Here is an 18,637-nt window from a genome sequence, read left to right as displayed (position 1 = left end):
AACTCCTTCATGTCTGTCAAACCCATTCATAGATTCATTCAGATGCTCATAATTTCAGTCTGAACATGAATGGTCATGAGGACACACCCATCTGCTACCTGGTGACCTGACACCATGTGACCTCCTATAACAAATGGCAGCCAAGCAGGAAGTTACAGTGATTCTTTATTGATCTTAGAATATAGATTCTGAAATCATTCACCAAACATAACAGTCAGCTATCAGATTCTATTTACATGAACTCTGAAACATTAACATAAACATCATGCTTCTTATTACACCTTTTTATTATCAGCTGACAATCAAACTCCCATCAGCCCCTGCACAGGAAGTGTCTGTCTTGGGAGGGTGTTGCCTCTGTCAGATGGGAGAGGCTCTCCACTCCTTGCCCTCGGTCAGAGCTCTTGGTTGGTGGATGAACACGCTGTATCGGACACCCTGATTGGCTGCTGCCCTTACAAATCGGCTGTTTGCCGTCATGGTAACGGCTCTCAGTGAGTCTCCGGTGCCGAAGATCATGATTGAGCGGTGGTTGACTTTGGCGCTGGGTGTGAGGTGCAGCGTGCGCTCCGAAGGCTGGTCATCAACGATATGGAGACGAGCAAGCAGCTTCTGAGCGCGTTCCTTCTCTCCTGGTCCCCCCAGCGTGTCCAGGATCACCTGGAAGTCATGGACGGCAGCACGGCAGGCGAACAGCTCTTTCCCCTGCATGAACGCATCGAGCTGTGGCAGCACCTGCTGGTGGCGCTCCTGCGCCGCCTGCTCCGTCAGGACTGGCTCCCTGAAGGTGAAGTGACAGCGGCCATGACTCAGCGATGACACGTATGTGATGAGTGTGGTGATGTCGAGGTTAATGCGTTGACACTCCTCCACCTGCACCTGAGTGGGAAACGCCAAGCTGGCCACCACCGTGCCACGGTCAACTCGTGTCAGCTCAGATTCCTCCTCCTCCTCCTCAATATCTTCAGCTGGCTCCTCCTCCTCCTCCTCCTCCTCCTCCTCCACCTCTTCATCTCCTCCCTCCTCCGTCACCATGGCATTGACGGCGACGATGTCCCCGCGAACAAAGATGCCCATGTCCCTGAGGCGGTTGGCCATGGGTGAGGAGACCCCATTGTAGAAGGCAAAGACGATGTGGGGGTGTCGGTACTGGACGGGCTGTTGGCGGCTTGCCTGCAGGAAGTCCTTGGCCTGCCTGATGATGCTCTTGTCTCCATACTGGCCCCGACCTTGCCAGATGTTGTGCAGAGCCTCCGCCTTCCTGCCCACAGCCTTCACCCAAGTGTGTCCCCCGTTAGCCACTACGTCCACCACCAGCGTCTGCCTGCAGCCAGCAGCGTCCTGGTAGGTGAAGACGTGCAGCAGGGCGACCACGCCCTCCAGGCTCTTGGCGGACTCCACAATGGCCGTCAGGTGAGTCAGGTTAGTGCTGTGCAAATGAGACTCTTTTAACTGCAGCTCTCCAGCCTCCACCCGCCGCAGGAAGCGCAGCTCTGCTCGGAGTTTACCACAGAGCTTCTGGTGACCCTCCACACCCTGACAGAGCTGCTCCATCCGCTGGAGCAACACCTGAGCAGAGCTGATTCTCTCCTGCAACATCATCTGCAGAGACATGACTGCTACATCGTACCTGAGGAGGACAGACACACAGACAGACAGAGATGTCAACACCTGAATGTGACCAAACTCATTTACTGATGAGTCATGATAAGAAAGCTAGATCATGAGAACTCCTGGAGCAGCTGGACTTTGCCTCAACTCCTACACTCAGTGTCCAGTTTGTTAGGACCAGCCGAAAATGAGTCAGTCTGATCCGACACTCCTACAACAGACTAAACATGAAGGTGGCTTCGTGATCTGTTGACTCATAATGGCAGGTGTTCCTATTATTGTGTCCACCCCATTTATATCAATGAGTGTCAACACAGCATCACCTTCCTTCTTTATCCTGTAATTAGGACCTCTGGGTCCAAAAAGCCAAATTATCACAAGACAACATGTCATAAAAACAAGACAATAAAACGAGATCTTAAGGAGAACTTAAAGGTGCAACGTGGAGGATGTGACCACCTGTCCAAGGTCACTCCAAACAAACAGGAAATGCTGCTCACTGCTCTTGGCTGTAGATATCTTTAGCTGTAGCTGCTAGCTGCTGTTAGCTGGTTAGCTCAGTTAGCTGTGCAGCTAGCGGCTCAGTTAGCTGACAGGATTCTGCCCTGACAGCTCAGATCTCTGGGGGATTGTTGGTGTTTACACTGCGGACAACAGAACCGGCTCAGCCGCATCCAGAGAACACGACCGGATCAGGACCGAACACAAGCTCCAGACCGAAGGAGCCTGGAGGCCACTTTGATGATGGGGAAAACGGTGAGTCAGACCAGGACTCTGACTCCAGGGACGACGAGGACACGGCAGACCAGGACAGGAGACCTGTGAACTGGGAGAGCAGCGAGGGGAGAAGCAGCCTCTAGAGGCGGAATATTTTCATCTGACTCCAGCAGCAAAGCAGAGCTGCTGATTGTTGGAACAGCGAAAGACAGTTTGATGAGCGTGATTCTGTTTCTGTCGAGTCTGAATCAAGTTTGTTCTGCAATGACTCTTTTGAGTTTGGTGAACTTTGACAATTTCTTTCCTTTGTTAGACTAAAAAGCTCAGAGAACTGTGAAAGGCAGCACACTCAAACATCTGCCAGCTGGAACTACGAGGGGCCGAGCGATCAGACTATCACCTGTGCAGGTAGGCAGGAGGGCTGCAGCTAGCTGTTAGCATGCTAACTTCACTTCATGTCTGTGCGGCACAAACACGCCTCTGACAGACTGTTTCTTCATGTTCTCATGATCACGCTCATTCAAATTGTTACACATTCTACCTTTAATTAATCCTGAACGATGTTTTAATGCAAAATGGTACAACACAGTGATGAAAGGTTATATCATGTAAACAGTATGTACCTGACACATAACAACAACAACAACAACAACAACAACAACAACAACAACACAAGAACAAGACCAGTTCCTGAATCCAAACACTGAAAGTCCTGATTCAAAACTATAAACCTTATTTAAGGACGAGGTCAGAAACACAAATAACCAACTATGAGAAAAACAGCCCGGTTAATTTTCTATCACTTATCGTTCCGCTCTTTAGATAAATGTCAGGAAATGAACGTTGGTCTGTCAATAACTGATCCACATTGTGATTCTGTCTCTCATCCAGCAGTTTCAATAAGGACCAAAGGACAGTCTGACTCTTACTTCCGCGTGTATTTCGGACACCAGCACGCCAAACCCTGACCTGCTGAGTCCGTTAAATGTGAAGTTTTTGGCTGGAGTCTGGTGTGACAGTGAACTTTTCAAGTCTTCTTTAACTGTTTGCTCTCTATTATAAACTGTTCAGTACTGCTCAAATATCTGTAAAAGCACACAGACAGACACAATTCAAGTGTTGTCATGACATCTCAGCATTAATAACAGCTCGTTAGCTCTGGTGCTAACACCGTTTTCGCTGTGAAATCTGACGTCAGACGGCTTAGATTAATTTCGGCAGATTGAAGTCTATTCTTTCGTATTTCTGCTCTTTCAGCAGCAGTTGAAACAAGTTAAAACGTTCAGAAAACATACATACATACAATATAATGTTCACTTACGGCAGCAGTGACGTGTTGACTTAAATACGCAGGTTCGTCTTCAGATTTTGGCTAACTGCAACATCAATGCTAATGCTAATGCTAATGCTAACTGACAACGTACGTTTCCTCCAGGAGGAAGAACAATGATACCACTTCCTCCTCCTCCTCCTCCTCCTCCTGCTTCTTCTTCTTCTTCTTCTTCTTCTTCTTCTTCTTCTTCTTCTTCTTCTTCTAAAATGAATGTGAATTTTGCCATGTTTGTGTGCAAGTTTTGGACATGTACAATTTCAGTAAAAGTTAAACTTCTTCTGGTGACTTCAGGCTCCAAGACTCCTGTTTGTTTTTCATCTTCTCAGTTCCTCCATTATGCTCTCTGATATACAGTAAAGATACAGTATTGACATATAACTGAAATATATTTGACAGTGCCTTGTTTTATTACTCTTCAATATATTGTCATCATCACCCGCAGTAGGTCCTGGGGGGTCACTGGATCCACAAGACTGAAGTTTGCACAGAGAGTTCCTACAGACCACAACTTCATTTCTAAAGCTGAGAAAATATCTCAACACTTTACACACAAAATCTAAAATTAATTTGCATGTTTCAGTCGGTATATTTCTTTTCTATAAAAGTATTAAACTGCACTTTTATTTGTTGCCTTAATCGGAAGTGATTCCAGAGTTTTCTGTAACCACACAGGGAAAAGGCTCATTGGACATGAACTGCGTCTCACCTGAAAGTGGGTGGGGCAGTTTTCCTTCAAACACACACGACCAACTGTGTTCATACATGTATACAGCCCAATTCCAAAAATGCTTAAAATGTATAGAAAGACAGTCATTTCCAATCAGTGTGTTTACTGTAAGTTTCCTGAAGTGTCTCTGAGTCCATGTGTTCATCTCCGTCATCCATTCATGTGTTCATAAAGTGTGTTTCCAGGATGCCCCTTTCATACACAATCATGATACTCTCACCTGTTATGAGTCTGTTTACCTGTGGAATATTCCAAACAGGTGTTTCTGGAGCATTCCACTACTTTCCCAGACTTTTGCTGCTCCTGTCCCAAATTGTTTGAAATGTGTTGCTGGCATAGATGTATATTTGTATAACGTACACAGACAGACAGACAGACAGACAGACAGACAGACAGACAGACCGTTTATTATTGATATGATAAACATGTTACTTTAACTGTGGCTGAAACAATGAAAACAAACGGTAGGAGATAATAAATACTTTTTATTGATCAGCTGAATAAAATTTGATTGACAGCATGCTGAACAGAGCTAAGGCACATGAAGCTGTGAGGTCAGCAATCAGGTGGATTCAAACTAGTTACTTCCTTGACATGAGTTTAAAAAAAACACACCTGAGCAGGTGAGACGCCACGTCACACAGATAACAATAACAAAACTAACTGTAATTCAGTTCAGTCAGGAGGCGGCTCACCTGGACAGAACAATAAAACACTCCTGACAGTTAATCTGACAGGTCACCCGGTTAATTGTCACATCTTTTAGATGATTCAACTGTCAGGAGGTCAGAGGTCATAGCAGGAGGAGGCGGAGTCAGGGGTCACACCCTTTTATCAGCTCTTGGCTTGTTTCCTCTTCTGAACAAGCTCCGCCAACATCTTATAACGAATCATACACTCCTCCTGGAAAAGACGAGGACAGAGATCAATCAGTTTATCAATAAATAGCACAGTGGGTTCATGTCGTTGGGGATCAAAATCACCTGGCTAAATGTGTCCACGAGTGTCCTTCAGAGTTCAGTTCTGAGGCAATGTCTTTTAAATATTTGATTGTTGTTTGGAAATGTTCTCCTTTATGCAGACGACATTGTTTCTCTGTATCTTTGGCTGTAGCTGCTAGCTGCTGTTAGCCGGTTAGCTCAGTTAGCTGTACTGCTAGTGGCCCAGTTAGCTGACTGGAGTCGGTCTTGACCAGGAGCACGGAGCTCCGGGGGACTGTTGAGGTTTACACCGCAGGTAACAGAACCATCTCAGCTGCCTCCAGTGAACATGACCAGATCAGGACTGAACACAAGCTCCCAGACTGAAGGAGGCCAGTTTGATGACGAGGAAAATGTTTTTTTATACTTTGAAATACATTATTTTTTCTTACTTCATGTGAACTGGCTGCCATGGTGTAATTTTGTTTGTAATTCTGGAAATACATGAAGACTGACTTTATAAAAAGATAAAATTACAACAAACAATAAAGTTCAATGATTAAGTAAGTACTGTTTACACTCAGGAAAAGCTAATAGCACCATGCAACACGTACATACTCCCAGTGGAAAGACTGGAAATCCCCACAGAAATAAGGAGAAGGAGGAGGGGATGAAGATCTGGAGCGAAGTGCTTTGAGAAGTCAAGATGGCACAAACCATCCATACCATCTCTTATAAGCTGGAAGAGCTAACAACACTAATCAGGTTGCAGAGGGAGTACCAGGAGTGTAGCATGATGTGTTTCATGGAGACGTGGCTGAATGAACTCACGCCGGACTCGCGTGTTATGTGGGACAATTTTCAACTGCTGACAGTAGCGGACAGGAGGGTGCAGAGAGCGGTAAGAGGAAAGGTGGGGGCTTAGTGATGGTTTAACCCAGGACACATTAGTATAAAGGAGCAGTGCTGCACCAAAGACAGTGAGCTGTTTGCTTTCGGACATATTATCTCTCGGGGGAGTTATCACACGTCACCTCGATAATTGTTTATATCCCCTCATTGGCTGATGCTGCAGCAGCATGCAAGCTACTACACGCTGTAGTTTCACAGCTACAAACATCGCACCCCCAGGCCCTCCTCCTCATCTCTGAAGACTTCAATCACACCTTCTTCCACTCTCCCCACCGTCACTGAGTATGTTAAATGCCACACCAGAGACAAGAGACCACTGGACTTCCTGTATGCAAACACTAAGGATGCTTACAGTTCTTCACCCTCCCCCCACTGGGTCGTTCTGATCACAACCTGGTTCATCTGCTCCACGCATACATAACTTTGGTGAATAAACGAGTGCAGATCAGGTAGAGGCGAGGAAAGCTACAGGCCTGGATGGCATCAGCTCCAGACTGCTCAGAGACTGTATAGATCAGCTTTGCTGGGTCATCCTGCACATCTGCAACATGAGCCTCAGTCTGGAGGGAGTTCCAGCCCTTTGGGCAACTTCCCATGTGGTTTCAGTCCTAAAGACAGCACATCCTAGGAAGCCGAACCACTTCAGCCCAGTAGCCTTAACTTCCCACCTGATGAAGACGATGGAAAGGATCATACTGAACCACCTCCATTACCTGGTGAGCAGCGAGCTGGACCTCCTACAGTTGGCATATCAACCAGGCATTGGTGTGGAGGATGCAGTCATCTACCTGTTCCACTGATCTTTTTCCCACCTGGAGAACACTGGGAGCACAGCAAGGGTCATGTTTTTTTTGTTTTGTTTGACACAATCCAGCCATCACAGCTCAGGGGGAAGCTGGGGAAGGAGCTGGAGTGGACTACCAACTGGCTTTGTGGACCATCGACTACCTCACCAACAGACCACAGTATGTGAGGCTTCGTGACTGCATGTCTGATTTGGTAGTTTGCAGCACGGGGGCTCCACAGGGGACAGCGCTCTCTCCTTTCCTCTTCACCCTCTACTCATCAGATTTCAGACACAACACCGACAGCTGCCACATCCAGAAGTTCTCCGATGATAGAGCCATCGTTAGACATGTATCACAGGTGAACAAACTGGAATACAGGGAGGCTGTCCCCAACTTTGCCAACTGGTGTGGACTAGGGATGGGAATCGAAAACCGGTTCTTGTTGAGAACCGGTTCCCAGTGTTTCAATTCCTTGGAAGCGTTTGCCAATTTTGAATCTCAACCCAGCAGCAGCAGCAGCAACGTTAGCACGTCCTCTGCTGTTAATACTGCAGGTAACTAAGTAACTAACACTGCCTATTATGTTTAGCCGTTAGCCTCATTGTAAAACCTGCTATTACTAACTGTTAACGTCAAATGAATGCCTTCCCATGCATACATTAAATGACCATGACGAGAGACAGAGTCTGACTGGCTCAGAGGCTGGCAGTACTTGCTCCAGTTCACGTCTACCTCTAGCTTAAATAATTTCCCAAATTGGGATCAATTAAGAAGGAGTCTAAGTCTAAGCTTCTCTTTTCACCGAGTGGATCAGGAAATCCAGCTGTACAGAAGCCTGCCCCCCATCCCCTACAAGGATAACGCCACCCATGGTGGTGGAGCAAGAGAGAGACTGACTGAAAGCTTTGTGTGTGTCCAGGCGTCCTCCACCCTGTCTGAGAGGGTGTCCTCCACAGCTGGAGACACCATAAGTCCAGAAAGATTGCATATCCTTCCTGAAAAAGCAGATATGCTTATTTTTCTGCAAAAGAATTAATTCTTCATAGTTAATGTTTGCAGAATTGCACAATGCACAGTTCCACTGACGTGACTGTATTTGTCACTGGCTGACGTAGTTTCATTTTTGAGTGCTCACCTCATATTTCCTTTTAAAAAGGGGAATTTAAATTTCTATTAGAAAAATGTTGAACATGTTACTGGACATTCTTGTGTAATTGCCACAGAATAATTTATGTTGTATTTTGTTAATTTCTACAGAAGAATATTTATTTTCTTCTTCTTATTATTTTATATTTATTTTCAAAACAAATACATTTTTCTGGGGACCCCCTGGCAGCCCATCGAGGAGTCCTAGGCTGAGGGCCTCTTAAGACCTCACTGTTGGGTTTGTTAAGTCATGTTACTTTTAAACTAAACAAAGCTGATGCTAATCGACCTGTTTGTTTTCCTTTTTTCCAAATGAGAATCGATAAGAGAATTGATAAAGAATTGAATCGTTAAGCAGAATCAAATATGGAATCGGAATCGTAGAAATCTTATCAATTCCCATCCCTGGTGTGGACTGAACCCCCTGCACATGAATGCCAGCAAGACAAAGGAGATAGTGGTAGCTTTCTGCATGAATGTGCCGTGGATGACACCGGTGAACATCCAGGGTTTGAACATTGAGGTTGTGAACCAGTACAAATACTTGGGCTGTCACCTCAACAACAAACTGGACTGGACAAACAACACAAGAAGCCAAAGTCGACTCCACCTGCTGAGAAGACTGAGGTCCTTTGTATGAGTATGAGTATGTAGGTCACCGTTAAAAGCTTTTTATGACTCTGTGGTGGCATCTGCAGTTTCCTCTGCTACGGCGGTGGAAACTTTGAGAGGGACAGGAAAAGACTGAACAAACTGGTCAGGGGAGCTGGCTCTGTCCTGGACTGCCCACTGGACACCATCAAGGAGGTGGGTGAGAGGAGGACGTCAGGATGCACATTTAGCCTGTTTCACTCTAGTATCATTTAACGTAGCACTGCGTTGATGATGTTTCATATCACAAACCTACTTTCATTGCACTTGTCATGTTCTTTGTTTATTTTGTTCCTCTTGTGGTCATTTGGGAGCAATTCATTATTCTCCTTTTTCGCTTCTCGTAATGTTTCATTGGTTGTTTTAGTCATGTGACACAGCAGGTCATAGTTCAGGGATTCTAATCAGGAATTTCTGTAGTTGTTACATGTGGTCAGCTTGCAGCTCCACCTTCTTTATTCTTTCCTTCCACTGTGTGTGCCTTGGTAAGCATCGCTTGTAAGTTGTTTACATTTACAGCTGATAATAGTATACAAGTGTCATGTAATTCATTTGCTTATATTACATTTAAATGTTTACAACTAGCTATGAGTGTTTCTATTGTATTGATGGCTTTCCTGCTGGAAGTATGCCAGTACTGTTTCTACTAATATTTTAAGCTGAACTTTATGTACATTATTTCAATTTAATTCAATTCAATTTTATTTGTATAGCGCCAAATCACAACAGAAGTTGTCTCAGGACACTTTCCATACAGAGCTGGTACAGACCGAGCTCTTTTATTATTTACATATTTAGTTATGTACAGCTATTTACATATCACTTGAATGTAGTTTTTTATATCATAACTTTGTAGCTGTTTAAATAATTTACATAATTGTATGTCTGTGGACTTACAATCGTTGTTTAAATAGCATCCAGTAATTGGTGCTCCTTCTGTATCATTTCAGTTTTACAAAATCCTTTCATGAGAATGACAGCGTTCAGTTTTACTCCAGCCTCCGACTTTCTCTTGAAGCCTGTTAGCTGTCTGTCGATTTGTGTACACACACACACTGAGGACAGAATAGCACTACTGTTATTTATGCTAACTTATGCTCATATCCATCACATCTTGTGCAATATGACACAATTTCTACTGTGTTGTGTATTTTTTCTACTGTGCAGTACAAACACTGTACTTATTATCCATATATCCTTTTTTATTGTCCTTTTTGATCATTCTATGTGCTCTTTTTATACATTGCCACTGTAAAAATGTAATTTCCCCAGTGTGGGATTGATAAAGTTTTATCTGGTCTTACCTGCTCACTGACTCTAGCTGTGGTTGATCACTTAAATCTATTGGCCAATAACTTATCTGCAGACTCCACCCATGAATCCCATGAGGAACAATGGCGAACAGTCACTGGGAGAGCCTCACAGTTCCACCATAATCTGAACACACTGCCACCTTATCCTTGTGAACTTCCGCATTTTGTGGTCTTTGACTATTATCTTTAAATTTGATCTGATTACAAATGTGTCTCGTTTGCTTTGTAACATCTGTTTTTTGTGTTATGCCTGCTGCTAGCTCTCCAGTGGAACAAGTCTTTATCATAGTGAGGATGTTCACTAGTTCAATAAAGTCAGATTATCAATCAAACAATTTGAAACTGCAGATAAACCTATCCACCATACGTCACACTGAGCACCTGACACAGGTGACACGTAGACTGTTCACGCGTCTGAGCCCTCACCTTGGTCTTCCCCGGGACCACCTTGGCAATACGGTCCCAGCGTTCTGCAGTTCCTCGGGGGAACTGTTGCAGAGCGAGTTCCAGCAGCTTCTGTTGGTTCTGAGTCCAGACAGAGGGCTCTGTCTTCTCCCTACTCTCCTGAGGTTCTGTCTCCTCTTCCTCCACAGCCGCCGGATTGAAATCTTTCTGCCGACGACCTCTGACTTTCCCCTCCACCCCTTCTGGGGTGCCTAACTTCCTGGTTCTCCTCCTGACTGCTGCGGCTGCCTCTTCCTCCTCCTCCTCTTCACAGGCCCCACCTGCTCTCTGGGACATTACACTGTCAGCAACAGGGAGTAACCTCACAGGAAGAAGAGGTCCCTTCAGCTCTGACAGTTTCACCAGACCTGAAATACAGCCAAGGTTTAGCAGACCTGACAGACGAGTGACAGCAGAACCTGAGAGTGACAGCTGAACATCAGCAGCGTTTACCTGAGCTGTGGCTCACGTTGTCTTTCATGTGTTTGACTTTAGTTGTCACCTGTTGTGGAAAACAGTTTAAGTCAGTTTGTGGTGTTTAAAGGAACAGTCTAACATTTAATATTTGTTCTCTGTCAGTCACATATTTCTCATGGACATCAATGTCGTCTGTGTGTCCACCACAGACAGGAAGCAGTTGTGAGTAACTAGCTCTTATGCCAGCTCCATCAAAACAAAGACTTCTCTCTCCTAAAGTCCAAGTGTTTCTGATTAAAATGCTACATCCTTTCATTGACCCCTTCATGTTCTGCTCCCTTATCATGGTGGAGGGGTTTGAATACCCCTATGACCCATGGAGTTGTGTTGCTGGGGGCAACAGCTCCTGGTAAGATGAACAAAGAAAACCGATCAAACCAAGAGAGAGCCCAGAATCCTTATAAAGCCTAGCCCTAACCCTAACCCTCATCTGATTGAGAAAGGTGGTGGCCCTGTTATTGAACCAGGCCTGGGGGGGCATGATGGGTGGAGCCTGGTGGTCAGACCTAAATCCAATTGCCTTGTGGGCCCACTACCTGCAAGGCTAGACGTAAGGGTCAGGGGTGTTGGCAATTACCCAAGGCTCCAAAAAACTGGATGTAGGGAGGTGGAATAGCACCTCTCTAATAGAGAAGCAGCCAGAATTGATGTGGGAGGTGGAGGTTTGCTGACTAAATCGAGTCGGGCTCTATACACAGTACGGGATCTTGAACCAATTGCTGAACAAGGCTTAACCCCTTTCCAAAGATGCCCAGGGCGAAAGACACCAGGTGGGAGAGGAAGACGTTCATTTTATGTTGTTATGCACAGAACAAAAGCTCAAACTGGCCTTCTTGCAGCCTTTGGGTGCTTAAGGTGGTTCATTTCTCTGGCAGACGTCACTGACGTAGTTGAAAATCTCCCCAGAGCCACCAGGTGTGGATAAGATTCCCCCTGAGATGCTGAGTACTCTGGGAATTGTTGGGCCGTCTTCGTTAACTCTTCAGGGTCTGGTGGCAGTGGTCAGTACCTCTGGATGTCTCCTGGTTTACATGTTGCAGAACATACATACGTGCACACACTGCAGCCCAAACAGGGCGACGGCAGCGTGACTCTGCTGAGCCTCTGTCTCAAACAAGACACAGACCGCGGTATTATTCAAGCAAAGCTGTTTTAAACCAGTTCAAAGAGGCTTACATCAGCCACCGATCGGCCCAGCTCTTGAGCAATCTTCTCCCAGCGACCTGGAGAGCCTCCTGGGAATTTAACCATCAACCTGCTGAGGAGGCTGAGCTCATCCTCTGTCCAGTCTGCAGCCTGAGAACGCAGAGAAAGTGACATCATTCAGGTGTCTGTCACACCTGTAGTTCACTTCAGTCCAGTCTGCAGCCTGAGAACATTTCAACTGAAATATTGATGAGCTGTATAAAGATCAGGTTTGTTTGTTTGCCACCAGATGTTCTTTAACATTACCCAAGTACGAACTGGCCAGAATAATAAATGATCAATAACATCCCACCTTTTTCTTGGCAGGTCTTCGTTCCTGCAGCCAGTCATCCATCTGGTCCTCGATCTCCTCAATGGAAGTTGTTTGGTCATAACTCTGGTAGCTCAGGTTCTCTGATGATGGTTCGTAAACAGGAAACTCTACTTTTGGCTTTTTGACCTTTGGCCTCTTCTCTCCTGCACAGACAGAGGACAGGAGGTTAAACTAAGCATCTTCAGGTGACAGAGCTCAGACTGTAACTGATCTGTGTACACTGCACCTGGTGCGTTCAACCGCCTCTAACCCCAATGCAGCTGCTGCAAAGAGTTAAAATGATGTCAGTTTGTTTTCCTCGTTAAAAGCTTTGGCTGGTGTAAACTCTCAGGGTGTCCTTGAACACACACACAGTAAACACTGACTGATCATTGATCTGGAAGTTTACAGTCTGTGTGTTATTATACAGACATAATAAACAGAACATGCAGCTGCCAGGATGCAAATGATGTAAAAAGCATTTACTTGGGACAACTTCCTGTTCAGCTTCAGCCTCCTCTCTCTGCTGCTGTTTCATCTGTTGGTAGTCCTCATAGTACTGCTTCACCTCCTGAAACACAGAGAGACCAGGACTAAAACTAGGACCAGCACCAGAGACCAGGACAGACCCCGGGGTTCTCATACGTTTTTACTTTTCCATAATGTCTTACCCCATTTCTTTTAACTTAACATAGGTAGGCCTTTATAGGGACCATAGGGTCCAGCATGCTTTGCTCTCAGTCGGGCATTGTGAGAAGCAGGTAACATGGATTTTGGAATGAATGCTTTGGTGTTTGCACATACAGAAGACTCGAAGAACTCTTTCCACATAATGTGCTGCATTTCTTTGACTCCGCCTATCCTGGGGCGTAGCATACTGCAGAAAGAGCCTCATTATGGCAACCATGTTCTTTTTGAAGATCAGCATCGATTCAAAAGTAATGTCAGATAAAAGTGTAAAATCACACTTGTTTTTCCATTTCTAAATGCTCATTTCAACAAGAGGACATTCTGAGACATGAGCAGGGAAGATCAAATGACAAACACACTAAGAGTGGAAACCCGAGCGTCGCTTCATGTGCGTCCAGTCCTTTGAGGGACGTTTTTTCTTTTTTAAGTAAAGGCTAGTATTTTCAATCTGTTCCAAATGGCTGCTGCTCCTTCGAGAGGAAACATGTTTCACACAAAGCCAAGTGCTTCAACATGTGAATGCTAAAGAAAGCAAAAACACTGAAGAGATAACATCACATCTGGAGCCAGACATGCCCACACACACAGTTACTCAGTGTGATACTCTGAAGTATTCATCAGGCTGCTGAATGTCCTGCAAGTGCGTCACGGGAAGGCTTAGCTAGCCGTAGCTTCCCTGCTCAAATCAGGAATGAATATAACACATAAATTATACATGAACAACTTTATGTTTTCAAAAAAAATAAATAAACGATAAATGTCGTTTATGTTTAGTCCTGGAAAGCACAGTGATCAAACTCCTAACAGCTAAAATAATTCACCAAATGACTGAAACGCCCCCCTCTGTGTGGGACAGGAGCAATAAATGCTTCAGCTCATTCCCACGGAGAATCTGGAGTGGGGTCGAATCCTCTAAGCCCTGGAGTGACCAGAGACGAGTCACTGAACGCCCCATGCTTATGACATCATCACATAGCGACCCGCTCCATTCTGTGCATAGACTGGTCTTTGCTGATAGATGCTGCATGCTTCCAACACGGGAGAGCTGAGCAGGAGCGAGATGAGGAATGTTCCACAATCCATCTTCATCTGAAACACACGCCTTTCTGAGATCTTCTGACTTTTCAGTTTGCCTCTGCTGCAAATCCAAAGTCCATCTCAGAAGCGTCCTGTTCACGCTTAAGATCAGAAGCACCTGAAAGACTTTGTTTCCTGAGGTCGCCTCTTTCACTTTGATGGATTGGAATGAAGCTGACAAAAAAGTGACTGCTGGTCATGGTCTTGGTCATGGGAGCAGTCTAGTTCAGCACATGCGGCGGTTTAAGCGTGGGGGTGTTTAGCCTGTGACCTCTCTGCATTATGAAGAGCTTATACAGTGCTGATGGTCACACAGGGTCTGTCAATTGATGGCTGCTCAAGGTTCTTCGTTCTGGTTTTGGAAAGCACATTTTGCTTCCTGTGGAGATGCAGGTCCTTGGATAGCTTTACCTTTCTGTACACCTGTCTGATCACAAGCAATCTGAAGTGATTCCTAATGTGGAGAGATACGCACACGCCGTTTCCCCAAAACTACATTCAGCTGCTATTCCACATAGCTTTGAAAAGCTGACCTGTGTTAGCACGCTAGCTGCACGAGGTCCTCAGTGACCACATCAGTCCAGCCCACAGAAGATCAGTGAATGCAGCAACTGATGGACCGAGCGTCGGTTCAGGGCCTCCGATGCTCGTCCTGCTGGTCGAAGCGCCGCTATTCTCTCATTAGACGCTCGTGCTGCCACGTAACTGCACGTGCTGATGTGTTGTCACGGCATGCAGCGCAGCGCAACTGCCAAAACTGCATATGTTCAAAACCAAATTTCCTGTTCATTCCAAATCATATCAGGGCCTGAGAGTCGTTTTTCCAATTTCTGAACTTTCTGGAATTTCAGGTTCGTGGGAAGCCTACGACCTGGACAGTGTGTAGCAGGTTTTTGATGGACAGGTAAACAGAAGGACAGGTAGTGTACCTGGATGGTCTGTGGCAGGTTTTTGATGGACAGGTAAAGCCAGATGCTCAACTTCAAAGGGAGGATGTCCTGCCAGTGAGGTCTGTCCTGAACTCTGAAACAACATAGAAACAAACAATAACAAACACAACCAAACCAAGAGAACAGGGAGTCCAGAGATGATGTCATACCCGTACCTGTCACTCCGGTCCTGGCTGACACACCTGAGGTCCTCTGCAGGTCTGGAGCTCAGCTTCTTCTTCTTCTCTTTCTTCTTTTTACTCAGCAGCTCATCCTGGAAACATGGAGGGTTCGTGATCAGATCACATGACTGTTTGTCTTAGTACGTGCTGCATTGTGATTAGCTGCCTGTCTATCTGCTGTGTTCTCATTGGCTGCCTCACCAACTGTTTCTCTAAGTATATGGACCAAATGACAGCATAGTGTCCCACGGTGAGGATGAGGAAGAAGAGGAAGGCCAGCTCAGCATTACTCATCTTCCTCACTCGTCTGTAGTAGAACACTGGCTGCCGCCAATCAGGAAGCCCGTTCACTAGGATGTCATCATACCTGCCAACAAAGAAAAACGTTGTTTATATATCCCTTATCACAGGGTCCTCGCTCCTGCAGGAGATCTGCGGAGAGGCTGCAGGTGTTGTCCTCTGATTGGCTGAGAGCCGGTACACATGTACTCACTTGCGTCGTCTCTCCTCATCCTTCAGGACTTCATAGATGGCCACCAGCTGAAAATGAAACAACACGCTGTGAAGGTGAATCATGGGAACATTAAGTTTGATATCTTTCCTGTCATGATTATCAGAGCTGGTGCTCGGTCCATTAATTCATTACTGACTGATAAAAATCTTAACAGTGGCTGACCATGAGCTCATCTGACTGACAGTTCACAAGTTAGTCACATCACCCCGTCACCCCGTCACCCTGTCACCCTGTCACCCCGTCACCCCCTCACCCTGTCACCCTGTCACCCTGTCACCCCGTCACCCCCTCACCCTGTCACCCCGTCACCCTGTCACCCCGTCACCCCCTCACCCTGTCACCCTGTCACCCCGTCACCCTGTCACCCTGTCACCCCCTCACCCTGTCACCCCCTCACCCCGTCACCCTGTCACCCCGTCACCCCGTCACCCTGTCACCCCCTCACCCTGTCACCCCCTCACCCTGTCACCCCCATCACCCTGTCACCCCCTCACCCTGTCACCCCCTCACCCTGTCACCCCCATCACCCTGTCACCCCCTCACCCTGTCACCCCGTCACCTCATCACCCCCTCACCCTGTCACCCCCTCACCCCCATCACTCCCATCTCCCCCTCACTCCCATCACCCCCTCACCCCATCACATAGTGTGTGAGTGTGTGTGAGTGTGTGTGTGAGTGTGTGTGAGTGTGTGTGTGTGTGTGAGTGTGTGTGTGAGTGAGTGTGTGAGTGTGTGTGTGTGTGTGAGTGTGTGTGTGTGTGTGTGAGTGTGTGTGTGTGTGTGTGAGTGTGTGTGCGCGTAGTGACTTCCTCACTTGTCTAAACTGAGTTTCAGCGTTTTCATCTTTGTTCTTGTCAGGATGCAGAGAAAGAGACAGCCGTCGATACGCCTTCTTTATCTCTGCTGCTGATGCATCCTGAGACAGACACGGACAAAAAAAGACGGACAGTGAGCCAATGAGAGAGACAGACATTTACTTACACCTGAATCTGAACACAGTTTTACTGTGTTACAGATAAAAGACAGAAAAAATCCTGAAATCACTCATTTACATCAGGACATGTCTCTACATCAGGACATGTCTCTACATCACTCATCTACATCAGGACATGTCTCTACATCAGGACATGTCTCTACATCAGGACATGTCTCTACATCACTCATCTACATCAGGACATGTCTCTACATCAGGACATGTCTCCACATCAGGACATGTCTCTACATCACTCATCTACATCAGGACATGTCTCCACATCAGGACATGTCTCCACATCAGGACATGTCTCTACATCACTCATCTACATCAGGACATGTCTCCACATCACTCATCTACATCAGGCCATGTCTCTACATCAGGACATGTCTCTACATCACTCATCTACATCAGGACATGTCTCCACATCAGGACATGTCTCTACATCAGGACATGTCTCCACATCAGGACATGTCTCCACATTATTCATCTACATCAGGACATGTGTCCACATCAGGACATGTGTCCACATTATTCATCTACATCAGGACATGTATCCACATCAGGACATGTGTCCACATCAGGACATGTCTCTACATCAGGACATGTCTCGGATACGTCAGAGTTGAGCCTCCATGTTGCTGCTGCCCCGTGGACGTCACGCATGTATGACTCCTTTCAGCCAATCACTGAGCTTGCCCAAACCGTCGACTGAAAACCGAAAAGAAGTCAACTTCTGCTTTCGCGCAGGACACGAGCTCATGTCTGCTGGACTGCCGCGCTCCTACAACCACGTTACCTGACCTGGCGCACCAAGCTGAACGAACCAATCACAGCACAGCAGAGAGGGACGAGGTGGACCAGGCGGCATTAGCATCCAGCTAGCGGCTGCTGTGCGGTTACCATGGAGACATTAGCAGTAAGCACCTACCTGATCCAGGGACAGGAACTGGTAGAAGGTCTGCGGGATCTCCTCCACTAAGTCCAGCAGCTCCAGATCCGCGTCCCAGGCGGTCAGAGGGGGGGGCGAAGAGACCAGCAGGGTCAGGCAAAGTAGCAAGGAGCCGCACGGACCCGCACAGACCCCCATCACCCATAAACCGTTCGAAGAAATCAAGGAAAAAACGGGTCACTGACGCAGGCTCGCTGCAGTCTGTCCGCCAGCTCAGCGACAACTGACCCGGGAAAACACTGCATGCATGTCAGTCGCATCCGGGTCAAACTGTCAAAATAAAAGTCCTCTGTGAGCGTTCCAGCGGCGACCACAGCGACATCTGGAGGATGTTCATAAAACTACAGCCCGAGACTGGAAGAAATTCAAGATGTGGAACCACACGCCCGTTTCCAAAAACCTCTGGACTGCGTGTAAAGTGTGATGGTTTGTAAAACACTGAAATTCAACATATAAGTGAAAAGAGCACACAGACGACATATCAAATGTTGAAAGTGAGAAATTTGGTTGTTTTGGAAAATGTAGAGATGGATGCAGCGACTTGTTTTAAAGTTGTTCATGTTCATGTTTCGCTCTTCTTTTAGCAAAACTCTGTGTCTGCTTGAACTGAGGAGACAAACTGCTTTTCTGAAAGAGGAACGTTTCTTTCATGAATGTTTTCAGCTGCTCAACAGCTCAGACTCTCCTGTTCTACGTTTCATAATGCCCCAAACATCTTCAGTGGGGGACAGTCTGGACTGCAGGCAGACCAGGTCACGGCTGGAAGACAAGCAGAATGTGGTTT

General features: G+C 46.4%; 2 protein-coding genes across 2 annotated transcripts; both read right to left on the bottom strand.

Annotated features, from left to right (window-relative positions):
• Nucleotides 1–152: 152 nt before the first annotated feature.
• c11h7orf25 (chromosome 11 C7orf25 homolog) lies at nucleotides 153–3,742 on the bottom strand. The gene is made up of 2 exons (XM_070974662.1): nucleotides 3,650–3,742; nucleotides 153–1,630 (listed from the first exon to the last, which is right to left on the bottom strand). The coding sequence occupies exon 2, from the start codon at nucleotides 1,612–1,614 to the stop codon at nucleotides 361–363; it is 1,254 nt and encodes a 417-aa protein (XP_070830763.1). The 5' UTR covers nucleotides 1,615–1,630; nucleotides 3,650–3,742; the 3' UTR covers nucleotides 153–360.
• A 1,113-nt stretch (nucleotides 3,743–4,855) lies between these two features.
• dnajc1 (DnaJ (Hsp40) homolog, subfamily C, member 1) lies at nucleotides 4,856–18,091 on the bottom strand. The gene is made up of 12 exons (XM_070974661.1): nucleotides 17,833–18,091; nucleotides 16,743–16,844; nucleotides 15,909–15,955; nucleotides 15,617–15,782; nucleotides 15,410–15,507; nucleotides 15,234–15,327; nucleotides 13,024–13,108; nucleotides 12,538–12,701; nucleotides 12,216–12,335; nucleotides 11,016–11,064; nucleotides 10,545–10,930; nucleotides 4,856–5,291 (listed from the first exon to the last, which is right to left on the bottom strand). Exons 1-12 carry the CDS (start codon nucleotides 17,989–17,991, stop codon nucleotides 5,223–5,225), a joined length of 1,539 nt encoding a protein of 512 aa, XP_070830762.1. The 5' UTR covers nucleotides 17,992–18,091; the 3' UTR covers nucleotides 4,856–5,222.
• Nucleotides 18,092–18,637: the final 546 nt, after the last annotated feature.

Source organism: Chaetodon trifascialis, chromosome 11 (genome assembly GCF_039877785.1).
Source record: "Chaetodon trifascialis isolate fChaTrf1 chromosome 11, fChaTrf1.hap1, whole genome shotgun sequence".
Lineage (NCBI taxonomy): Eukaryota > Metazoa > Chordata > Actinopteri > Chaetodontiformes > Chaetodontidae > Chaetodon > Chaetodon trifascialis.
The sequence above is the reverse complement of the archived record's forward strand: the minus strand, read 5'-3'. Positions and strand labels throughout refer to the sequence as shown.